General features: G+C 39.0%; 1 protein-coding gene across 1 annotated transcript in view; it reads left to right on the forward strand.

Annotated features, from left to right (window-relative positions):
• LOC137750398 (ATP-binding cassette sub-family A member 17-like) overlaps positions 1 to 25531 on the forward strand; it is an 80389-nt gene that overhangs the window by 6193 nt on the left and 48665 nt on the right. The window contains 5 exon segments of the mRNA XM_068524765.1: positions 6347 to 6464; positions 13078 to 13251; positions 19402 to 19574; positions 20553 to 20696; positions 22714 to 22843. Coding sequence (XP_068380866.1) covers positions 6347 to 6464; positions 13078 to 13251; positions 19402 to 19574; positions 20553 to 20696; positions 22714 to 22843 — 739 coding nt within the window.

The following is a 25531-nucleotide window of genomic DNA, read 5'->3' on the forward strand; positions in this document are numbered from 1 at the left end:
CACTGTGGGGACAAGGACTCTGGCAGCGGAGGTTCTGGGAAGTGCTCCTTGGCGTGAGCCCTCCCAGAGTCTGCCATTAACCCCACCAAAGAGCCCAGGTAGGCTCCAGTGTTGGGTTGCCTCAGGCCAAACAACCAACAGGGAGGGAACCCAGCCCCACCCATCAACAGTCAAGTGGATTAAAGTTTTACTGAGCTCTGACCGCCACAGCAACAGTCAGCTCTACCCACCACCAGAGCCTCCCATCAAGCCTCTTAGATAGCCTCAACCACCAGAGGGCAGACAGCAGAAGCAAGAAAAACTACAATCCTGCAGCCTGTGGACCAAAAACCACAGTTACAGAAAGATAGACAAGATGAAAAGGCAGAGGGCTATGTACCAGATGAAGGAACAAGAAAAAACCCCAGAAAAACAACTACATGAAGTGGAGATAGGCAACCTTCCAGAAAAAGAATTCAGAATAATGATAGTGAAGATGATCCAGGACCTCAGAATAAGAATGGAGGCAAAGATTGAGAAGATGCAAGAAATGATTAACAAAGACCTAGAAGAATTAAAGAACAAACAAACAGAGATGACCAATACAATAACTGAAATGAAAACTACACTAGAAGGAATCAATAGCAGAATAACTGAGGCAGAAGAACGGATAAGTGACCTGGAAGACAGAATGGTGGAATTCACTGCTGTGGAACAGACTAAAGAAAAAAGAATGAAAAGAAATGAAGACAGCTTAAGAGATCTCTGGGACAACATTAAACGCAACAACATTCCATTATAGGGGTCCCAGAAGGTGAAGAGAGAGACAGAAAGGACCAGAGAAAATATTTGAAGAGATTATAGTCGAAAACTTCCCTAACATGGGAAAGGAAATAGCCACCCAAGTCCAGGAAGCGCAGAGAGTCCCATACAGGATAAACCCAAGGAGAAACACGCCGAGACACATAGTAATCAAAGTGGCAAAAATTAAACACAAAGAAAAATTATTGAAAGCAGCAAGGGAAAAACGACAAATAACATACAAGGGAACTCCCATAAGGTTAACAGCTGATTTCTCAGCAGAAACTCTGCAAGCCAGAAGGGAGTGGCATGATATACTTAAAGTGATGAAAGGGAAGAACCTACAACCAAGATTACTCTACCCGGCAAGGATCTCATTTAGATTTGATGGAGAAATCAAAAGCTTTACAGACAAGCAAAAGCTAAGAGAATTCAGCACCACCAAACCAGCTCTACAACAAATGCTAAAGGAACTTCTCTAAGTGGGAAACACAAGAGAAGTAAAGGACCTACAAAAACAAACCCAAAACAATTAAGAAAATGGTCATAGGAACATACATATCGATAATTACCTTAAACGTGAATGGATTAAATGCCCCAACCAAAAGGCATAGACTGGCTGAATGGATACAAAAACAAGACCCATATATATGCTGTCTACAAGAGACCCACTTTAGACCTAGGGACACATACAGACTGAAAGTGAGGGGATGGAAAAAGATATTCCATGCAAATGGAAATCAAAAGAAAGCTGGAGTAGCTATACTCATATCAGATAAAATAGACTTTAAAATAAAGAATGTTACAAGAGACAAGGAAGGACACTACATAATGATCAAGGGATCAATCCAAGAAGAAGATATAACAATTATAAATATATATGCACCCAACATAGGAGCACCTCAATACATAAGGCAACTGCTAACAGCTATAAAAGAGGAAATTGACAGTAACACAATCATAGTGGGGGACTTTAACACCTCACTTACACCAATGGACAGATCATCCAAAATGAAAATAAATAAGGAAACAGAAGCTTTAAATGACACAATAGACCAGATAGATTTAATTGATATATATAGGACATTCCATCCAAAAACAGCAGATTACACGTTCTTCTCAAGTGCGCACGGAACATTCTCCAGGATAGATCACATCTTGGGTCACAAATCAAGCCTCAGTAAATTTAAGAAAATTGAAATCATATCAAGCATCTTTTCTGACCACAACGCTATGAGATTAGAAATGAATTACAGGGAAAAAAACGTAAAAAAGACAAACACATGGAGGCTAAACAATACGTTACTAAATAACCAAGAGATCACTGAAGAAATCAAAGAGGAAACAAAAAAATACCTAGAGACAAATGACATTGAAAACACGACGATCCAAAACCTATGGGATGCAGCGAAAGCAGTTCTAAGAGGGAAGTTTATAGCTATACAAGCCTACCTAAAGAAACAAGAAAAATCTCAAGTAAACAATCTAACCTTACACCTAAAGAAACTAGAGAAAGAAGAACAAACAAAACCCAAAGTTAGCAGAAGCAAAGAAATCATAAAGATCAGAGCAGAAATAAATGAAATAGAAACAAAGAAAACAATAGCAAAGATCAATAAAACTAAAAGTTGGTTCTTTGAGAAGATAAACAAAATTGATAAGCCATTAGCCAGACTCATCAAGAAAAAGAGGGAGAGGACCCAAATCAATAAAATCAGAAATGAAAAAGGAGAAGTTACAACAGACACTGCAGAAATACAAAGCATCCTAAGAGACTACTACAAGCAACTTTATGCCAATAAAATGGACAACCTGGAAGAAATGGACAAATTCTTAGAAAGGTATAACCTTCCAAGACTGAACCAGGAAGAAACAGAAAATATGAACAGACCAATCACAAGTAATGAAATTGAAACTGTGATTAAAAATCTTCCAACAAACAAAAGTCCAGGACCAGATGGCTTCACAGGTGAATTCTATCAAACATTTAGAGAAGAGCTAACACCTATCCTTCTCAAACTCTTCCAAAAAATTGCAGAGGAAGGAACACTCCCAAACTCATTCTACAAGGCCACCATCACCCTGATACCAAAACCAGACAAAGACACTACAAAAAAAGAAAATTACAGACCAATATCACTAATGAATATAGATGCAAAAATCCTCAACAAAATACTAGCAAACAGAATCCAACAACACATTAAAAGGATCATACACCACGATCAAGTGGGATTTATCCCAGAGATGCAAGGATTCTTCAATATACGCAAATCAATCAATGTGATACACCATATTAACAAATTGAAGAATAAAAACCATATGATCATCTCAATAGATGCAGAAAAAGCTTTCGACAAAATTCAACACCCATTTATGATAAAAACTCTCCAGAAAGTGGGCATAGAGGGAACCTACCTCAACATAATAAAGGCCATATATGACAAACCCACAGCAAACATCATTCTCAATGGTGAAAAACTGAAAGCATTTCCTCTAAGATCAGGAACGAGACAAGGATGTCCACTCTCACCACTATTATTCAACATAGTTCTGGAAGTCCTAGCCACGGCAGTCAGAGAAGAAAAAGAAATAAAAGGAATACAAATTGGAAAAGAAGAAGTAAAACTGTCACTGTTTGCGGATGACATGATACTATCCATAGAGAATCCTAAAACTGCCACCAGAAAACTGCTAGAGCTAATTAATGAATATGGTAAAGTTGCAGGATACAAAATTAATGCACAGAAATCTCTTGCATTCCTATACACTAATGATGAAAAATCTGAAAGAGAAATTATGGAAACACTCCCATTTACCATTGCAACAAAAAGAATAAAATACCTAGGAATAAACCTACCTAGGGAGACAAAAGACCTGTATGCAGAAAACTATAAGACACTGATGAAAGAAATTAAAGATGATACCAACAGATGGAGAGATATACCATGTTCTTGGATTGGAAGAATCAACATTGTGAAAATGAGTATACTACCCAAAGCAATCTACATATTCAATGCAATCCCTATCAAATTACCAATGGCATTTTTTACGGAGCTAGAACAAATCATCTTAAAATTTGTATGGAGACACAAAAGACCCCGAATAGCCAAAGCAGTCTTGAGGCAAAAAAATGGAGCTGGAGGAATCAGACTCCCTGACTTCAGACTCTACTACAAAGCTACAGTAATCAAGACAATATGGTACTGGCACAAAAACAGAAACATAGATCAATGGAACAAGATAGAAAGCCCAGAGATTAACCCACACACCTATGGTCAACTAATCTATGACAAAGGAGGCAAAGATATACAATGGAGAAAAGACAGTCTCTTCAATAAGTGGTGCTGGGAAAACTGGACAGCTACATGTAAAAGAATGAAATTAGAATACTCCCTAACACCATACACAAAAATAAACTCAAAATGGATTACAGACCTAAATATAAGACTGGACACTATAAAACTCCTAGAGGAAAATGTAGGAAGAACACTCTTTGACATAAATCACAGCAAGATCTTTTTTGATCCACCTCCTAGAGTAATGGAAATAAAAACAAAAATAAACAAATGGGACCTAATGAAACTTCAAAGCTTTTGCACAGCAAAGGAAACCATAAACAAGACGAAAAGACAACCTTCAGAATGGGAGAAAATATTTGCAAACGAATCAACGGACAAAGGATTAATCTCCAAAATATATAAACAGCTCATTCAGCTCAATATTAAAGAAACAAACACCCTAATTCAAAAATGGGCAGAAGACCTAAATAGACATTTCTCCAAAGAAGACATACAGGCGGCCACGAAGCACATGAAAAGATGCTCAACATCACTAATTATTAGAGAAATGCAAATCAAAACTACAATGAGGTATCACCTCACTCCTGTTAGAATGGGCATCATCAGAAAATCAACAAACAACAAATGCTGGAGAGGGTGTGGAGAAAAGGGAAACCTCTTGCACTGTTGGTGGGAATGTAAATTGATACAGCCACTATGGAGAACAATATGGAGGTTCCTTAAAAAACTAAAAATAGAATTACCATATGACCCAGCAATCCCACTACTGGGCATATACCCAGAGAAAACCGTAATTCAAAAAGACACATGCACCCGAATGTTCATTGCAGCACTATTTACAATAGCCAGGTCATGGAAGCAACCTAAATGCCCATCAACAGACGAATGGATAAAGAAGATGTGGTACATATATACAATGGAATATTACTCAGCCATAAAAAGGAACGAAATTGAGTCATTTGTTGAGAAGTGGATGGATCTAGAGACTGTCATACAGAGTGAAGTAAGTCAGAAAGAGAAAAACAAATATCGTATATTAATGCATGTATGTGGAACCTAGAAAAATGGTACAGATGAGCCAGTTTGCAGGGCAGAAGTTGAGACACAGATGTAGAGAATGGACATATGGACACCAAGGGGGGAAAACTGCGGTGGGGTGGGGATGGTGGTGTGCTGAATTGGGCGATTGGGATTGACATGTATACACTGATGTGTATAAAATTGATGCCTAATAAGAACCTGCAGTATAAAACAACAAACAAAACAACTAATACTAAACTTTCATTGGGTTATTTGTATGGAAATATGTTAATATAAATGTTTCAGACATTATATGAAATTTCTAAAAATCTTATATTTGTATTTGTATGGAAATATGTATGGAAATATGTTAATATAAATGTTTCAGACATTACATGAAATTTCTAAAAATCTTATATGTTCTGGTATAATGTTATAAGTAATAATCCTAGTTATTACTTTAAAATGTATATCTCAGAAATAACTAATTTTCTTGTCAACTGCATTATTATGAACTTTCATCAAATCTTTAACAGTGGTCATTTTTAAGTCTTTTGTCATTTACAGACAGTTCTGGGTGTACTCTGATGCTTTTGCAAATATGTTCCTATAAAAGGCTTTCATCTTCAAGAAATTCATGGAAAAGACTCTGACAAGTACAGGTTTCTGGTAACTGACTGTACTGCTGAACTGAATGAATAAGCATTTTCAGAACTCTAATGAAAAACTGATGAACTCATAAAAGTGCTAACAAAAGATCAAGATGAAAAAAAAATTAATTACATGGGACTGAGTGAACTGATGAGGATGAGTATAATTTTTGTGACTTTCTGTCTGAATTAAAAAAAAAAAAATCCCCCCCCCCAAAAAATAAATAAATAAATAAATAAATAAATAAAATGATTGACATGTGAGTTACTGAAAAAAAAAAGGAATATTACAATTATTTGTAATAGTGATAATGATAAATAGGATAAATTCTCATATTAAAGCAAAAAGAACATTCACATTGTGCCAAAAATTGATATCAAACTTATGCTTTCCTTAAAAGAGATACATGCGTAGAGTGTAATTTGTAAGTGGTAATGGAAGCTGGATCAAAGGTCTGCCTTAAAAATATATATATATTGTTTTGCTTAAGATAATCTTGGTTTTTTAAAAAACTTATGCATTATTTTAAGGGTCCTTTATGCCTTCTCTTCATTCTTTTCATGTAAAAATTACATGCATCTGTGATTGTTTTGTAGGCAAACGATGTGGCAGTGTTCAAAAACAGTGACCCTAGTTTGATATTTGTGTTTCTAATGTATTTTGCAATTGCCACAATTTTCTTTGCATTCATGATCAGCACATTCTTCCAAAAAGGTGAGTCCTGATACAATTTTCTGTCAGGGAGTATGTTTATGACTTCTTTTCTTGGTAGCATTGCTGTTCTCATTACCTATGGCATTAATTATTATTCCTTCAGAGTCAAGTTTTCACTTTTTAAAAAAATTAATTTATTTTATCTTATTTGTTTTATTTTTGGCTGCATTGGGTCTTCGTTGCTGCGCGTGGGCTTTTCTCTGGTTGTGGCGAGTGGGGGCTACTCTTCGTTGTGATGTGCAGGCTTCTCATTGAGATGGCTTCTCTTGTTGCAGAGCATGGGCTCTAGGCGTGTGGGCTTCAGTAGTTGTGGCACATGGGCTCAGTAGTTGTGGCTCACAGGCTCTAGAGCACAGACTCAGTTGTTGTGGCGCACAGGCTTAGTGGCTCTGCAGCATGTGGGATCCTCCCAGACCAGGTCTCGAACCTGTGTCCCTTGCATTGGCAGGCGGATTCTTAACCACTGTACCACGAGGAAAGTCCCTGATCAATTGATTTTTGACAAAGGGGCCAAGACAATTCAACAGACAAGGAAGGGTCTTTTAAACAAATGGTGCTGGAACAACTAGATATCCACATATAAAAGAATGAAGTTGGATCTCTACATAACATCATACACAAAAATTAACTCAACGTGGATTATAAACCTAAATGTAAGAACTAGCTAATACTATACAACTCTTAAAATAAAATACAGAAGTAAATCTTCATGATCTTGGGTTAGACAGTGATTTCTTAGATATGACATCAGAAGCCCAAGTGATAAAAGAGAAGACTGATAAGTTGGACTTCATCAGCATTAAAAACTTTTATGCTTCAAAGGATACAATCAAGAAAGTGAAAAGACAACCTACAGGCTGGGAGAAAACATCTGCAAGTAAACTATTTCATAAGAGACTTGTGTCCAGAATAACTAAAAGAAAACTTACTCAAAAATAAAAACACAAATATTCATAACTCATTCTATAGGCAACATTACCTTGATACCAAAGCCAGAAAACAGATCACAATAAAACTACAGGGGGGGACTTCCCTGATGGCGCAGTGGTTAAGAATCTGCCCGCCAATGCAGGGTACATGGGTTCGATCCTGGTCCAGGAAGATCCCACATGCCGTGGAGCAACTAAGCCCGTGCGCCACAACCACTGAGCCTGCGCTCTAGAGCCCGTGAGCCACAACTACTGAGCCCGCACACCACAACTGCTGAAGCCCACATGCCCTAGAGCCCCCGTGCTGCAACAAGAGAAGCCACTGCAATGAGAAGCCGGCACACTGCAACAAAGAGTAACCCCTGCTTGCAGCTACTAGAGAAAGCCCACATGCAGCAACAAAGGCCCAATGCAGCCAAAAAAGAAAAACAAACACTACAGGGGACTTCCCTGGTGGTCCAGTGGGTAGGACTCCATGCTCCCAATGCAGGGGGCCCAGGTTTGATCCCTGGTTGGGGAACTAGACCCTACATGCATGCTGCAACTAAGAAGCCCTCATGCTGCAACTAAGAGAGTCCACGTGCCACAACAAAGATCCCGTGTGCCGCAACTAAGACCCAGCACAGCCAAAATAAAAAAATAAAAGGTAAAAATAAATAAAACACCTACAGACCAGTATCCCTTATGAATATCGATGGGGAAATCCTCAACAACATACTACTAAACTAAATCTAGCAGCATATTAAAAGGATTATACACTATACCAAGTGGGATTTATCCCAGGAATACAAGAATGATTCAACAGATGAAAAGCAATCAATGTAATACACCACTTAATAGAATGAAGGAAAAAATAAACACAATTTTATTCATTTTTATTTATCACAATTGATACTGAAAAAGCATATGACAAAATCCAATATCTTTCATGATAAAAAAAAATTAACAAACCAGGATATAAAGGAACTTCCTCAACCTGATACTGAGCATTTATGAAAACCCCACAGCTAGCATCATAGTCTGTTGTGAAAGATTGAAAGCCTTCCCCCTAAGATCAGGAATAAGACAAGGATGCTCACTTTCCCCTCTGATATTCAGTTTTATACTGGAAGTTCTAGCCAGAGCAATTAGGAAATAAAAAGCATGCAATTTGGGAAGAAGAAGTAAAACTATCTCTATTCAAAGATGACATGATCTTATATATGAAAAATCCTAAAGAATCCACAGAAGGAACTATTGGAGCTAATAAATGAATTCAGCAAATTTGCAGGGCACAAGATGGACACACAAAAATCAGTTATATTTCTATATACTAGCAATGAACATTCTGAAAAGAAATCAAGAAAACAATTCCACTTAAAATAGCATCCAAAATAAAATACCTAGGAATACATCTGACCAGTAAGATGAAATACTTGTACACTGAAAACTACAGAGCATTGCTAAAATAAATCAAAGAAGTCTTAAATTGATGAAAAGACATCCTATGTTCATAGATTGGAAGACAATATTAAGATAGCAATACTCCCCAAATTGATCTACAGATTCAATTCAATCTCTATTAAAATCCCAACTGCCTTTTTCTCAGAAACTGACAAATTTCATATGAAATTGCAAGGGGCCTCAAAATGCCAAAACAATTTTGGAAAGAGTTGGAGGACTCACACTTCATGATTTCAAACTTACTACCAAGCTATAGAGATCAAAACCGTGTGGTACCAGCATAAAGATAGACATACAGATCGATGGAATAGAACTGAGGGTCTAGAAACCCATACATCTCATTGCCAATTGATTTTTGACAAGGATGCCAAGACCATTCAATGAAGAAAGAATAGTCTCTTCAACAAATGGCACCAGGACAATGGGATAGCCACTTGAACTTCTTCCTCACTTCATTCCTTATGATGGCTGAGTAATACTCCCCACATTTTGTTTATCTATTCATCTGTTGATGAACATTGTGTTGTTTCTACCTTTTGACTGTTGTGAATAATTCTGTTATGAACATTCATGTACAAGTATCTGTTTGAGTCCCTGTTTTCAGTTCCTTTGGGTATACACTGAGGAGTGTAATTGCTGAGTCATATGGTCATTCTATTTAACTTTTTGAGGCATCATCAAACTGTTGTTTTCCACAGAAGCTGCACCATTTTACATTCCCATCAGAAATACACAAGGGTTCCAATTTCTTTGTAGAAATGTCTATTCAAGTCCTTTGCTCATGTTTTGCTTGCATTGTTTGTTTTGTTGACATTGAGTTGTAGGAGTTCTTTATGTATTTTGGATATCAATTCCTTAATAGATATATGGCTTGCAAATATTTTGTTCCATTCTGTGAGTAGTCTTTTTACTCTCTTGGTAGTGTCTTTTGATGCATAAAAGTTTTAAAATTGTTGAAGTTCAATTTATCTATTTTTTTCTTTTGTTGTCTGTGTTTTTGGTATCATACGTAAGAAACTGTTGCCAAATCCAAGGTTATGAAGATTTTCCACTAAGTTTTCTTCTAAGAGTTTTATGGTTTTTAGCTTTATGTTTAGATCTTTGATCCATTTTGAATTAATTTTTGCATATGGTATAAGGTAAGGGTTCCACTTCATTCTTCTGAATGGAGATATCCAGTTTTCCCAGCACCATTTGTTGAAAGACTGTCCATTGGATAGTCTTGGCACCCAAGTTAATTATATTTGTGAGGGTTTATTTCTGGGCTCTCTAATGTATTCCATTGGTCTTTATATCTAGAGTTTGAGAAAGATTGGTGTTAACTCATCTTTAAATGTTTGATAGAATTCACCAGAGAAGGCATCTAGTCCTGGGCTTTTCTTTGTTAGAACAGAACCTGAGAGACCTGTGGGACACCATCAAACACCAGCATACACATCATAGGAGTCCCAGAATGAGAAGAGAGAGAGAAAAGAAGCAGAAAAAATATTTGAAGAAATAATGGCTGAAAACTCCTCCTAATTTGATGAAATACATGAATCTACAAACCCAAGAAGCTCAATGAACTCCAAGCAAGATAAACTCAAAGAGATCCCCAGTAAAAGTCTAAAATTCCAATTGTCAAAACTCAAAGACAAAGAGAGCATTTTGAAAGCAGCAAGAGAGAAGAGAGTCCCTACATACTCAATAAGATTAACAGCTGATTTCTCTAGAGAAACTATGGAGTCTAGAAGGTAGTGAGATGACATTTTAAATCTTGAAAGGAAAAAAAAACTTTTAACCAAGAATTTTCTATCTGGCAAAACTATCCCTCAAGAATGATGGAGAAATTAAGACATTTTTGGATAAACAAAGGCTGAGGGAGTTTATTACCAATAGGCCTTCCGTTCCCTGCTAAAGGGAGTTCTTCAGGCTGAAATGAAAAGTCACTAGACAGTAACTCAAAGCCATAAGAAGAAATAAAGACTCCTGGTAAAGGTAACTAAAGCCAATGGCCAAAGGGCATATGAAAAGATGCTCAACATTGCTAATTATTAGAGAAATGCAAATCAAAACTGCAATGAGGTATCACCTCACATTAGTCAGAATGGCCATTATCAAAAAGTCTAGAAATAATAAATGCTGGAGAGGGTATGGGGAAAAGCGAACCCCTGTTGGTGGGAATGTAAACTAGTGCAACCACTATGGAAAACAGTCTGGAGGCTCCTTAAAAAACTAAAAATAGAATTACCATATGATCCAGCAATCCCACTCCTGGGCATATATCTAGAAAAGACAAAAACTATAATTCGAAAAGATACATGCACCCCCAATGTCCATAGCAGCATTATTTGCAATGGCCAAGACATGGAAGCAACATGTGTCCATCAACAGATGAATGGATAAAGAAGATGTGGTGTATATATAATGGAATATCACTCAGACGTAAAAAAGAATGAAATAATGCCATTTGCAGCAACATGGATAGACCTAGAGATAATCATACAAAGCGAAGTAAGTCAGACAGAGAAAGACAAATATCATATAGTATCACTTACATGTGGAATCTAAAAAAAATGATACAAATGAACTTATTTATAAGACAGAAACAGATTCACAGACATAGAAAACAAATTTATGGTTACCAAAGGGAAAGGGGAGAGAATAAATTAGGAGTATGGGATTAGGAGATATATACTACTATATATCAAGTAGATAAACAAGAAGGCTTTACTTGTTACAGCAAGGTCAGAAGCTCTTGCTCTGGCCTCAGAGTGCTGTATTTACATCTTGGTGTGGATCCTGACCTTGAGCAGGTCAATAGATTCTGTATCCATTTCCCCTTCTGTGAAACTGGAAAATGATAGCACTTATCTCATAACTTAGTTATGAGGATTAAATGGGATGTAAAATGCTGAGAACAATACTTGGTATATAGTAAGAACTTAGTACATGTTAGCAATTATTATCACCTTTTACAAAAGAAGAAACAAAGTCAGAGAAGTTACAGAAGACCCAGGGTCAGCCATAGTTCATGTAGTCAGGTTCAGTGAAGGGCTGCCTGATGCCTTAACTGTGGCTCTTTCTGTTATATATGCAATCCTTACATTTTCGATCTATATTCTCTTAACTTCCTGGAAGGCAGATGTTTGCACTTATTTTGCATTTATCTCCCAGACTTCAGTTTGATTGATTTATCTCCAAATCTGGAGCCACTATACTTAGAGCCTGGGAAACCTTGAATCCTTGACCCATCATTTACTAGTTCCATGACATTGAGCAAATTTATTTAATGCGGCCAAGCCTCAGTTTCTTCCTCTGAAAAACAGGGAGGTTATGAAGATTAAATAAGATACTGTATATAAAGTGCTTGCCACAGTGCCAGGCAATGCTCCATAGATGCTATATAATCTACCGCTCATCTTTGAAGAAGATGGTTTTTATTGTAGGAGATGTTATTAATGCAGTATTAGAGGAAGTTTTAGGCAATTAAATGTTTGTGCTTTTTCGTAAGGATTGATTAATTTTTAAGTGCAACAAATCCTCTTAGTCTTTTGATAGTGAAAGTGCAAGTATAAAAGGTTTCTATCAAAATTTCTTAAAAGAATGCTTCCCTTCTGAAATGCTGAGACAAATGCAGAGATGCTTTCCTTACCATGGCAGGGAAAAGAGACTTGCATTATACTTCTTTGTGCATTATTTTTTTATTTAAAAAAAAATTTATTTCATTGAAATATAGTTGATTTACAATGTTATATTAATTTCTTCTGTACAGCAAAGTGATTCAGTTATACATATACATATATTCATTCTCTTTTAGATTGTTTTCTCATATAGGTTCTTTGTGCTTTATTTTTTTATATAAATTTATTTATTTATTTATTTTTGGCTGTGTTGAGTCTTTGTTGCTGCATGCAGGCTTTCTCTAGTTGCGGCGAGCAGGGGCTACTCTTCGTTGCGGTGTGCGGGCTTCTCATTGCGGTGGCTTCTCTTGTTGCGGAGCATGGGCTCTAGGCGCACAGGCTTCAGTAGTTGTGGCACGTGGGCTCAGTAGTTGTGGCTCACGGGCTCTAGAGCACAGGCTCAGTAGTTGTGGCACACAGTCTTAGTTGCTCTGCAGCATGTGTGATCCTCCCAAACTAGGGCTTGAACCCGTGTCCCCTGCATTGGCAGGCGGACTCTTAACCACTGCACCACCAGGGAAGTCCCTCTTTGTGCATTATTGATGAAACTCTTTTCATTTCTTCCCTCTGAATTTGCAGCTCATGTTGCAACCGCCTCCAGAGGCATCATCTTCTTCTTCACCTACCTCCCATACCTGTACCTCACTTTCAGCTACAACCAAAGGAGTCACTTCCAAATGATTGCCTTTTGTCTCCTCTCCAATGATGCCATGGCACTGGGAGGCTGATTAATCTCCACATATGAGACAAAAGGTGAGCCTTACCTTTCTCAAGGTAAACTGCCTTGATGTTTTGCCATTTGCTGACAGGCAGAGTTGACCTTCATTTCCAAATAAACATAACTGGCTCATTTTATTCAGTGTTCTGAGCATTTACAGTATACTTACACCTATGGTAGGTACTGTAAGGAACACTTAAGAAATGTAGAATGAAGTTTACATCATGCAGCTTACAATGTAGTTTGGGAGAAAAACTAAACCATGTAAATGATTTAGGGAATTTTACACCTATATAGTTGTATAGATCTAAAATATATAGATTTATGATTAGAAGTTCAAATAACACTTTAGAACTTTACAGATAATGTAGTGCTATTACAGATACCATATTTTATTCTCATAGGCTTCAGAGTTAGTCTTCTTTCACAAGTTGGTCTAGGGGACCTTCCGTCAGAAATGTTACAACTTCCACACTTTGGGGTGAAAGTACAACATCAAGTTTTCATTTGTCTCATGTTTCTGGAGTTTGAAGAATTCCCCACAACATCTACAGTCATTGCAGAAGATTGCAGCCAACATGTCAATCAAAATGTAGGACCCTGGGACTTCCCTGGTGGCACAGTGGTTAAGAATCCACCGCCAAGGCAGGGGACACAGGTTCGAGCCCTGGTCCGGGAAGATCCCACATGCCACGGAGTAACTAAGCCCCTGCGCCACAACTACTGAGCCTGTGCTCTAGAGCCCATGAGCCACAACTACTGAGCCCACATGCCACAACTACTGAAGCCCACGTGCCTAGAGCCCGTGCTCTGCAAGAAGAGAAGCCACTGAATGAGAAGCCCGCACACTGCAACGAAGAGTAGCCCCTGATCACCACAACTAGAGAAAGCCCATGCGCAGCAACGAAGACCCAACACAGCCATAAACAAACAAACAAATAAATAAATAAAATGTAGGACCCTGAGGTCTGTGGGGTTACAGTACTTACTGAATGGAACAGTTTCACATTTCAGTGGTACTAAGATGATCTGCTCTGAACACTCTAGCAAGTGCCTTCTTTGCTCAACGTTAGCTTTTATCACCAGAGTCCAGGTCCCAAATGATAAAGCTTGGTTTAGCAGCCGATAACAGGGATAGGAGTTATAAGTTGGATCGAGTTTGTGGGTCCCCTTACTGCAATTAGGATAATCTCCAATGTCCTGGTTAGAGGCATCACCTACCAATGAATTTCTTTATTAAGTTTGGATGGTCTAAATGGATTAAGGGTGCTTAAAATTTAATAAAGGATGTTAAGTTGACCAGAATTTATTGAAAGTGAGTGGTTTTCTTTAACAAAGCAATGTTGAGACCATGATTTACAAATACTTATGGAGGAAAACTAGATTTGAAATGGTATATCTGATTCCTTACATGTTAGTGAATGAACGTAGATGCTTTATGGAGCCTATCTGTTGAAATTGAGGGAATTTAGGTAGGTGGTTGGACTGGATGAACTGTGTGTTATGATCAGTGTTCATTCCTGAAAGGCACAGGATAGCCCACATATGGTGTCTAGTGTTACAACTGAAGGAAATGCAAATGCATATGATCATAAGCAGGTAGGAATCTCTAAGAATATAATTGATGAAATGTTAGAAATCCGAGGATAATATTTCTTATTTAGAATCCTCATACTTTCACTGGATTAGTTTTTCCTATTCATCTGACCTATCTGCTCAAATCAGATAGCACGCCTTCTAGTGAGTGAATAGATAAAATTACTCTGTACATTTTCGCAGTAAGTCTAGTGCAGAGCTTTCAGTTTTAATCTTGAGCAGGAATCACTATATACAACATGAATCAGGCCTCTGGTTGTATGGCAGAAACATTTTGGCCTCTTAAAATCAGAACCTGCATGCTTGTGGAGCAACTGGGTTTGTCACTTGAAACTTCCATTTATTGATTTATTTGTTAATTTATTATTTACTAGATTGATTTTAGTTTTTAAGAGGCCCAGTAAATAGCACCCTTCTCCCCTCCTTAGTTTCTGAACCAGTTGAGAAACAAAACAGAGATGTCATCTTATTAATACCCAAATATCTTTTTATAACTAATAAAAAACTTAGTGGATGGGTTATTATAGATGCTCAGATGGGCCATTTTATCTCAACTCCTCAAGCTTGTCAGTGCTGTCTTGTAGCCCTGACTAATCTTGTTTCAATCTCTTCCCTTCCACAGGTATTGATCTCAAGGGTATTCCTTAATAAACATTTTGCATACTAAACTCCATTTCAGGGTCTGTGTCACAAAGAACCTAACCTGTGACTATTGAATTTATCTCTGGGACCCCTATTAATGTGAGAAGGGTCTCCTATTATGCTCTCCACCTGGGTGGGACGCTGGGCCTTGTTGTTTAGCTCCCTTGCCTTGAAAGGCCATCCGAATGGAAGCCCAAAGTTTTCTTGTTAGCAAATGACCTCTGAGCAAAAGAGTTCCAGTAGGAAAACAGAGAATAGGGCAGAGAAATACATTTGAAAAGATGGTGGCCAAACTTGTTCCAAAACTGGATTTCAGGAAGCCCAGCAAATCCCAAACAAGATTAACAATAAGAAATCTACATTAGACATACCAACATAAAATTGAACATACCAGAGGTCAAGAGAAAAATCTTAAAAGTAGCTGGAGGGGAAAAAAAAAGGCATTGCTTTTCAAAGGAGCCAAGAGTGGGAGCCTGAAGATAGTGGCTTTATACGTTGTATAAAATAATAATGATGATGATGATAATGATGATGTCTTTAGGATTTTTTTTAAAAGATAGAATTAAAATACATAAAAGGGTTTTTGAGGAGATAAAGTCAGAAATCAGTGGGGGTAAATACTTTTTGGAAGGGGAATAAAGATATTGATTAATTTAGACTTTGCGGCAATGTAGACCTGGTAATTCATTACTGAGCCGACCAGGAAAAGGCTAGGAACAGTGTATAACTTTCAAACTTAATAGAAAACGGAATAATCAAAAGATTGGTTGAGTCAAGAAGAAGTGGTGTGGGAGAGGAATTATGTCACATGGCCTCTTCTACTGCAAAGGGGGATGAGAAGTCAGGGAAGAACAATCATGATCAAAGAGATGTGGGGACAGGTGAACTTTGCCAGATTCCTTTCAGCAGCACCCTGCTCTCAAAACACAAATAAATAAATTGTGGAAAGAAGTAACAGCTAACTCCTACCCAATCCAAACTCCAGCAGTATTTTTGTTTTGTTTTGTTTTTTAAATAGAACTCGATGAGCTGATTCTCAAATGTACATGGGAGTATAAAGGACCAAGAATAGCCAAGAACTCTTGAGGAAGAACAAAATAGCAAAACTTGTTTTACCGGATTTCGTGATTTATCATAAAGCAATAGTAATTAAGATTATGGTTGACAAATAGACTAATAGAACAGAAAAGAAGGGAGAGGTAAATGCATTGTTAAATATCAGAGATGATACTTCAGAGCAGTGGGATTTAATAAATGGTGCTGGAGCAACTAAAGAACCTTATGGAAAAAATTGAAATTGGACTTTGAATTCACACCATACACAGATATCAATTCCAATGTAAAAAAACTATAAAGTTTTTTGGAGATGATATAGGAGGGTACATTCATGTACTTGAAGTAGGAAAGATTTCTTAAACAAGGCACAAAAATAACTAACCATCAGGAAAAGACTGATAAATAATGACATTAAAATTAAGACACCATGAAGAGAATGAAAGGAGAAGCTACAGAGTGGGAGAGGATGCTCGATACATTTAACCTGCAAAAGGCTTGTATCCAGAATATTTAAAGAATTCATAAAATCAATTATATATCATACTTTATAGTAAAGAAAAAAACAGGCAAAAATAGGCACTTCATGAAAAGACATATCCAAATAGCCAATAAACATATGCAAGCTAGAAGAAAATGAAGTGACATAGTTAAAGAAAGTACTGAAAGAAAAACCTTGTCAACTCAGTGTTCTATATCCAGGGGAAAATTAGGGAGAAATGAAGACTCTCTCAAACCAAAGCGACAGAATCGATTGCTGGGAGACATTACGAGAAATGTTGAGTTCTTCAAGCAAAAACAATATCATATCAGACAGAAGCTTGGGTCTGCACAAAGAAATTAAGAGCACTGAAAATTGAAAATACAGTTTATTTTGTCTTTTGTGGAGTTTTCTGGCTCTAAAAGAGAACTGACTGTCTAAAGCAAAAGTGGTAGCAATGTATTGTGTTTATAGCTTATGTGAAAATAAAATGTATGACAACAGTAGCAAAGGGTGGGAGGGAAGAACAGGAAACTGGAAATTGTTGTAAGATCCTCATGCTACACATGAAGTAGTATAATATTATTTGAAGATAGACTAATTAAAGATGATTTTAAACCCTAGAACAACACTAAAAAAATTTTTAGAGTTATAAGTAATAAATCGATAGTGGAAATAAAATGGAATCATTAAAAAAAATCCCCATTAATGCAAGAAGAAGAAGAAAAAAGAAACAAAGAAAAGTTTGAACCAAATAGAAAAGAGCTGGCAAAGTGGTAGATTTTAATCCAATCAATAATCACATTAAACGTGAATAATCTAAACATACCAATTAAAAAGAGACTGTCAGTTTAGATAAAAAGGCAAAACCCAACTAGATGCTGCCTACAGACAAAGATGACGGTGAAGTTGTAAAGGAGGTGTGCATATTTGGGGTTTTGGGGGTTATTGATTTGGGTGGTAGTTGTACAAAGTACTTCCTTTGTAATTGCTTGTTAAACTCCATTTTATATACTTGATATGTATATTCCCAATAAATAAATAAAGTTAACTGGCAATCAAATGTCTGCTGAGGTGGGGAAGGAGCCTTGTCTCTTTCTTCTTTTCGGACACTGCAGACTTACACTGAACAAGGATGCACCTGGCTTTCACAAACTAAGTGTGCTGACTGTTTACAGCAGCTGAGGTTTGCGAGACCTGTCTGTAAGCCGTGGTGAAAGGCAAGGCTCTCGATTGGCACAAAGACAGACACAAGTCATAGAATCTCATCTCAGGAAGGGCCTCAGAGGTTTCCTGGCCCCTCGCCCCTCACAGCATGGCCTGTGCACCAGCAGCATCAGAACCCTCAGAGAGCTTGTTAGGAATGCAGACTCCCAGGCCCATCCAGACACACTTAATCAGAACAAAATCCCCAGGTGATTAGTGAGTACAGGAAAGTTTGAGGAGCACCGTTCTAGCCCATCTGTCTGCTCACCAGTATTTGAACGTCTCCTCTGGTGTTGCTAGTTACCACCTCCTCAATCCTGCCATGTGGCAGCAGATGCAGGGTATCTTGGATGCTTTACATGAGAAGCTTAGTCAGCTTGCATTCAGATTAGACACTTGGCATCACAAAGGATACTTATCTTTATACGAACCCAGGAATTGGTCCCAAGCCCATCCTCAGCACTCCTTTCTTCATGGCATATGTATGTATTGAGCAGCTGCTGCATATGAGGCCCTGGGTCAGATGTTGGAGATACTGAGATAACCTGACATTCCCTGGCCCCAAGCTGGGGTTGGCAATAAGTGAGCAGATTCACAGTGCGGAGTGAGACCTTCAATGCTCACAGTTAGCGCAGGGTGCCCCAGATGCACGTGGGTTAGACATATAACCCAAGAGAATGAGTATACATGCTTGCTGGGGAAGGAGATACCTGTGCTGACCTACCAAGTAAGAATTAACCAAGCAAAAAAGGTGAGGAGGAGTAGGAAGGGCTTTCCTGACAGCATGTGCAAGAGTGTGAAGATGTGTCTCAGATGACCAAATTTCTACTTCTTGGTGCCAAAGAATCATTTTGCCGATAATAAGAATGTTTTATTAGGAATTCCCTGTCAGCCCAGTGGTTAGGACTCAGCGCTTTCACGGCTGGGTCCAAGTTCAATCCCTGGTTGGGGAACTAAGATCCCACAAGCTGTGTGGCATGGTCAAAAAAACCAAAAAACAAACAAAAACAAAAACAAAAAAGTTTTACCTTCTTTGAGAAACCAACAACTAGCTTTTCTTTTCCTGTGCCTAACTTTTGTCCCTTAATACCCCAGACATGAATAGTCCAGTCTTCTCATTGGCTTGTTCTCCAACTGCTTGATTGGAAAGTTCTGGTAACTTTTCTCTGTCTTCGATGTGGTGACTGTTTTCCTTCCTTTGGAATAGGCACAGGCATCCAATGGAGGAACATGGGCAGTATAGGAGGAGAGTTTAACTTCACTCAGGTGCTGCTGATGCTACTGCTGGACTCTCTCTTATATGGCTTGGTGGCCTGGTATGTGGAGTCCGTCTTCCCAGGGGTGTATGGTACACCCAAACCTTGGTACTTCTTTCTCATGGTGAGTACTGATGCTGCTGTTTTATAGATTGACATTAGAATTTTTATAGCTCATCATCAATATTCCTATCCCTCTTTGTGGTGTTGGTTGCAACCTCAAACTCCTGGAAATCTAAGTGCAGTTCTCTAACCTGGATTCACCCCAAACCTATCAACTTGTGGTTGCCAAGGGAGCATAATTAACAAGTCTGTCTCTCTGACTCTTGCCCCACTGCTGATACCCTGTGCAGAGTCCCCTTAAGAGTGCCTGTGACTGTCTCACATGTGCCCACTTGAGTGGCAGGCCCTGCATTCTCTCACAGAATGGCACCCCAACAAGGTAGAGCCCTCAGGACTCCTCGGCCTTTTTCCTCTTTGGGCTGGTGACAAGGCCCTGAAGCTCTTTGAGACACCTCTGTGACCTGGGGGCACGGGCACGGGACACAGCTTTCGTTGACAAGCCCATGAAGCTCTCCAAATCTTTTCTCTCCTATGGTGAGTAAATTTTTCCTACAAAGTTGAACCCATCATGCCTGATTCAGTCCTCTTGCAGATTCAGTCTGATCCCATCTGAATTGCACAGGTACTCACTTCAGGCCTCAGCAAAGGCTGCCATGCTTGCCCTTCTTGGTCTGTGGAGAAATGGGTAGATTGTTAATGCCAGTATTTCTCCAGGCCTCAGCCCACAGGGGTGCTGACTGCCAACACGACAGCTTCCCCAGTACACCAGGAGTGTGGATACGAGGCATCATTTGTAGCTCCATCCTCCGGACCACGGGTTGTAGGTTGAAATGCAGTTTATTAGTAGTAAGTCTGTGAGCAAATTCTTGACTTCTTCAGGCACCATTAAGTGTTCGATACCAGGAAACTCTGGTGGGTGAGGCTGGGGTGGGGGTGGGGGGAGGGAAGTGTGAGAATTTAATTTACCAAAATATTTATCTTCCAGAAGAAGAGAGCCAATTCACCTAAATGTATTAATGCAAGTTGACTTCCTCTCTAGCCCTCCTACTGGCGTGGAGAACCTATATCCCTTACGAATTCAGTGCTGGAGCTGGGGGATCCTCAGAAAGCTCTGTAAAGCAAGTTCATTCAGGAAGAGCCTACTGATTTGATAAAAGGAATTGAAATCCAACATCTATACAAGGTATCAGCTCACAAATCTTCTTCCAAGGACTTGAGAAATAGTGCATAGAGGCTTCTGTTTTATTCTGACAGTGGTTACAAGGTACATTTTGTGATAGATTTTTAATTCCCTTCTGTAATGTTATCCTCAAAATTAGGAGTATAATGTAAAATGTCCTGTTTTCTGTCATAAAGTTAAATGACTGGATGGAGGGTCTAGATGATCTTTCTTGAAACAGTCTCGCAAATGCCAAACACCTCTTGTTGGGGACACCCTGGAACTCAGTCATTTGATGGCTGACTTTGATCCACCAGTGTTTTTACATAACCAAATCAAATAGTAAACCAGATTTCACTGCTAGCTTCCAGATGCAGAAGTGTTTGTTCTTTCACCAGTGTCTGCTGAGTCCTGCATTGACTAAGGACTCCCCTGACAGGTTGATTGGCTATAAGCTCTATACCCCGGTGTGTCCTCCAGAGCATTATTTTTTTGTTTGGAATCTTCCATTCTTCAAATACGATGAGCCTAAGGAGAAGCAGTGTCCTCTGTATGACTGATACAAGGTCACAGTCAAGGTGCTAGCTCAATACTTTGTGTCGCCTTCCTTGGCCTATGGGATCAAGTGGATCACATGCTGGCCCAGGGGCTCCACAGCATGGGGGATCATCCCAGCTCCTTTACATACTGTGGTAGCAGCTTGGAATGCTCCAGTCTTCACCCAATTTATTGTAGCTTCAATAAGCAGGGATTTCGTTTCCTCTTTTCACATAACAAGCAGTCTGCAGGCACATGGTTCTGGCATGATTTCAGCTGCTCAGCAAAGCCGTCCCAGACCCCTGCTCTTTCTGCTCACTTGCTTTCATTTATTTTCCCTGGGCCAGTGGAAGCGCATAGCTCTCATCTTCGTGCTTGTCATTTCCCGGTTGCAAGATGGCTGCTGTCGCTCATCTATAGGGAAAGATAAGAGCGAGGGGCTTTCTTTTAGGAGGACTTCTTCCTTCTTTCCTTCCTTCCTTCCTTCCTTCCTTCCTTCCTTCCTTCCTTCCTTCCTTCCTTCCTCCCTCCCTTCCTTCCTTCCTTCCTTCCTTCCTTCCTCCCTTCCTCCCTTCCTCCCTTCCTCCCTTCCTCCCTCCCTTCCTTCCTTCCTTTTCTGCCCTTCGGTAGATCACCCCTGATTCTTATTGCCCAGAATTCTGCCACATGTCCACCTCAACTGCAAAAGGGAGACTGAGAAGTTAGAGAAGAGGACCGTCACACTTGATTCAAAATAATCATACCAGATGGATGTGGGGGCAGGAGAAGTGTGCCAAATTCCTTTCCGCAGCACCCTGCTCCCAAACACAGTTAGATAAATGGTGGGAAGAAGTGATGTCTAAGTTTCACCCAACTATAATGTCTGTACTCCAGACCCCAAGTCCAGTCCAGATGCAATTAGACAGGACAGAAATTGTCTAATGCGTGGACAGAAATTGTCTAAGGCCTAGACTGAAATGTGATGTATCTCTGCAAGTGGCATTATGGGTGATTTTATTTTCTTCCTTATACTCATATATGAATTACTTGTATAATAAGAAAAAAATAAATGGTATTTAAAATACTGGAGACATTTGGTTTAGAAAACAGGACGGTCTGTCTGGTGTTCTCTCCCTAGATCAACACCACCCACAAAAGAGGCAGGGTGCCCTTTCTCAGGGGATTAGCCAGGCAGTGCAGAGCAAGGTGTGGCTCGAGAAGCAGGGAGGTCTCGTTCAAGCTCGGAGCCCTTCGTCCTTGTGCTCTGGCCTCTGTGGTTCAGCTGCTCTACCACCAGGCTCCAGAGGCCAGGGAAACCCCCCTGGTGTTGCTCCCCATCATGGTCCTCAGTAGCTCCAGGCAGCTAAACTCTGAAAGAAGGAGCTCCCTTATGGATTTCCACTTGGAGTCCCACTGATGAACTTTCGGAGGAAATTGGTGTGGGTGCTCGGCCTGTCATAGGTTCTTCAGAAATGCCACATGCGTGTGCATATTACACTGTCAGTCAGAGTTGGCTTTTCAACAGGTGTTCTACAAGGGAAGGGATGAACACATGGCAGTCAAAGATCTGACCATGAACCTGTACCAAGGGCAGATCACTGTTCTCCTGGGGCACAAGGGAGCAGGCAAAACCACCACCTGCGGCATGCTCACAGGTATGTGTGTGGGGTCAGCCCTCCCGAGGAAGCGCTGAAGAAATTGTTGATCCAGATCTAGATGTTTTGGCTCCATCTCCTCTCATCAGGTTTCACTGGCACCTTTGTTTGTTGTTTGTTTTTTTACTATCTATGTAGAGGTGCCTGGTTGTTCACATTACCCTGTAGCAGGAAAAGGGAATCTTTGACTCTTTTGGTCAATCTGAGGAACTTAGTTTCAAACACTATCAGGAAGCTGTGAACACTGCTTAGCATGTTTCCTTCCAGGTAGAACTTTCCGGTACAGTGAGGCACCACTAATCTCTCAACCAAATATTTCATCCACTTACTTTTGATTGCCAGGGGCACTTTTAGAATGATACCTGGTGAATTATTCTAAAATTATCTGTTTCAGAATAGTTTTTTTTTTTAAACAATTAGCAAAGATTATTATTATTATTTTATTTATGGCTGTGTTGGGTCTTCGTTTCTGTGCGAGGGCTTTCTCTAGTTGCGGCGAGCGGGGGCCACACTTCATCGCGGCGCGTGGGCCTCTCACCACCGCGGCCTCACTTGTTGCGGACCACAGGCTCCAGACGCGCAGGCTCAGTAACTGTGGCTCACGGGCCCAGGCTGCTCTGCGGCATGTGGGATCTTCCCAGACCAGGGCTCGAACCCGTGTCCCCTGCATTGGCAGGCAGACTCTCAACCACTGCGCCACCAGGGAAGCCCAAAAAAAGACTTTTAAATTCACTGTAGAGTAGTATCACTTTTTTTCCCTTTTCCCCCAAACACTCATGGTGCTTTATTATCCACAACCAAAATGGAAGATCTGAAAACCCCAATCAGTGGGTAATTTGGCAGTAAGTATCAAAAACCTTTAAAGTCTTGTCCCCCTTTTGACCTACTAGATCTACCTGTATTGACTTAGACTAAGAAAACAATTGGGGAATCAGGCAAAGTTATATCACATGGGCTTCCCTGGTGGCGCAGTGGTTGAGAATCTGCCTGCTAATGCAGAGGACACGGGTTCAAGCCCTGGTCTGGGAAGATCCCACATGCCACGGAACAACTAGGCCCGTGAGCCACAACTACTGAGCCTGCGCGTCTGGAGCCTGTGCTCTGCAACAAAAGAGGCCACGATAGTGAGAGGCCCGCGCACTGCGATGAAGAGTGGCCCCCACTTGCCACAACTAGAGAAAGCCCTCGCACAGAAACGAAGACCCAACACAGCCAAAAATAAATAAATAATTAATTAATTAAAAAAAAATCTTAATGTTGAAAACATCAAGATTTGTCAAAATTATTAAAAAAAACAAACAAAGTTATATCACATGTTTATACTTGTGAAGAATTGCAAATAACCTAAATATCTACCAGTATGGGTTGAATAATAAATAGGATATATTCATAACAATGAAATCTTTTTTTGCCTTTAAAAATTGTATAGATTCTGTTGATGTAGACAAATGGCCTCAATACATTGTTGTATGAAAAAGCCAGTTAAAAAACCAGAATTTATATTTTCCCATTTTTAGTAAAATATTAATGTGTGAGTCAGTATATGCATACAAAATACATAAAGTTACATAGCACAATGTTAGCAGTTGTCTTTTTATGATGGGATTTGTATAACCTTTGTTTTCTTATGCTTTCTTCTCCAACTTTGTTGCAATAGAAATTTATTGTCCTTTTTCAATATGAAAAATATCCTTAAAATAAGAAAATGTGAATAAAGACAAAGATAGTATACAGATGAGCAGCCTGCAAAGTTTTACACTGACATACATTTGGCAGTGAGTGCATTCATTCAGTGGGATTTATTTGGAATTTATTGGGAAGGAATCAGAGATGAGTCAGTCATGGATCATGCCTTCAAGGATCCCAATTTGAAACTTTTAGGTGCCAGAAATACTTTTCTCCTTGACCATATTTACTTATGCATCCATATTATTACTTTTTAAAATTGAAGTATAGTTGATTTACAATGTTGTGTTAGTTTCAGGTGTACAGCAAAGTGATTCAGATATGTGTGTATATATATATGTATATATAGGTACATATATATACACACACACACACATATATATTCTTTTTCAGATTCTTTTCCATTATAGGTCATTACAAGATATTGAATATAGTTCCCTGTGCTATACATTAGGTCTTTATTGTTTCACTATTTATAGTAAAATAGATATAGTTTATCTATCTATGGTTGTTTATAGTAATGTGTGTATGTTAATCCAAAACTGCTAATTTCCACCCCCCCCATTTCCTGTTTGGTAACCACAAGTTTGTTTTCTATGTCTGTGAGTCTATTTCTGTTCTGTAAATAAGTTTATTTGTATCATTTTTTTTAGATTCCACATGTAAGTGATATCATATATTTGTCTTTCTCAGTATTACTTCACTTAATATGATAATCTCTAGGTCCATCCATGTTGCTGCAAATGGCATTATTTCATTCTTTTTTTATGGCTGAGTAATATTGCATTGTATGTATGTGTGTGTGTGTATATATATATATATATGTGTGTGTGTATATATATATATATATATATATACACACACACAGACACACCACACCTTCTTTATCCATTCTTCTATTGATGGACACTTATGTTGCTTCCATGTCTTGGCTATTGTAAATAGTGCTGCAATGAACATTAGGGTGCATGGAGCTTTTGGAATTAGAGTTTTCTCTGGATA

The sequence above is a fragment of the Eschrichtius robustus genome, chromosome 16 (assembly GCF_028021215.1).
Source record: "Eschrichtius robustus isolate mEscRob2 chromosome 16, mEscRob2.pri, whole genome shotgun sequence".
NCBI lineage: Eukaryota > Metazoa > Chordata > Mammalia > Artiodactyla > Eschrichtiidae > Eschrichtius > Eschrichtius robustus.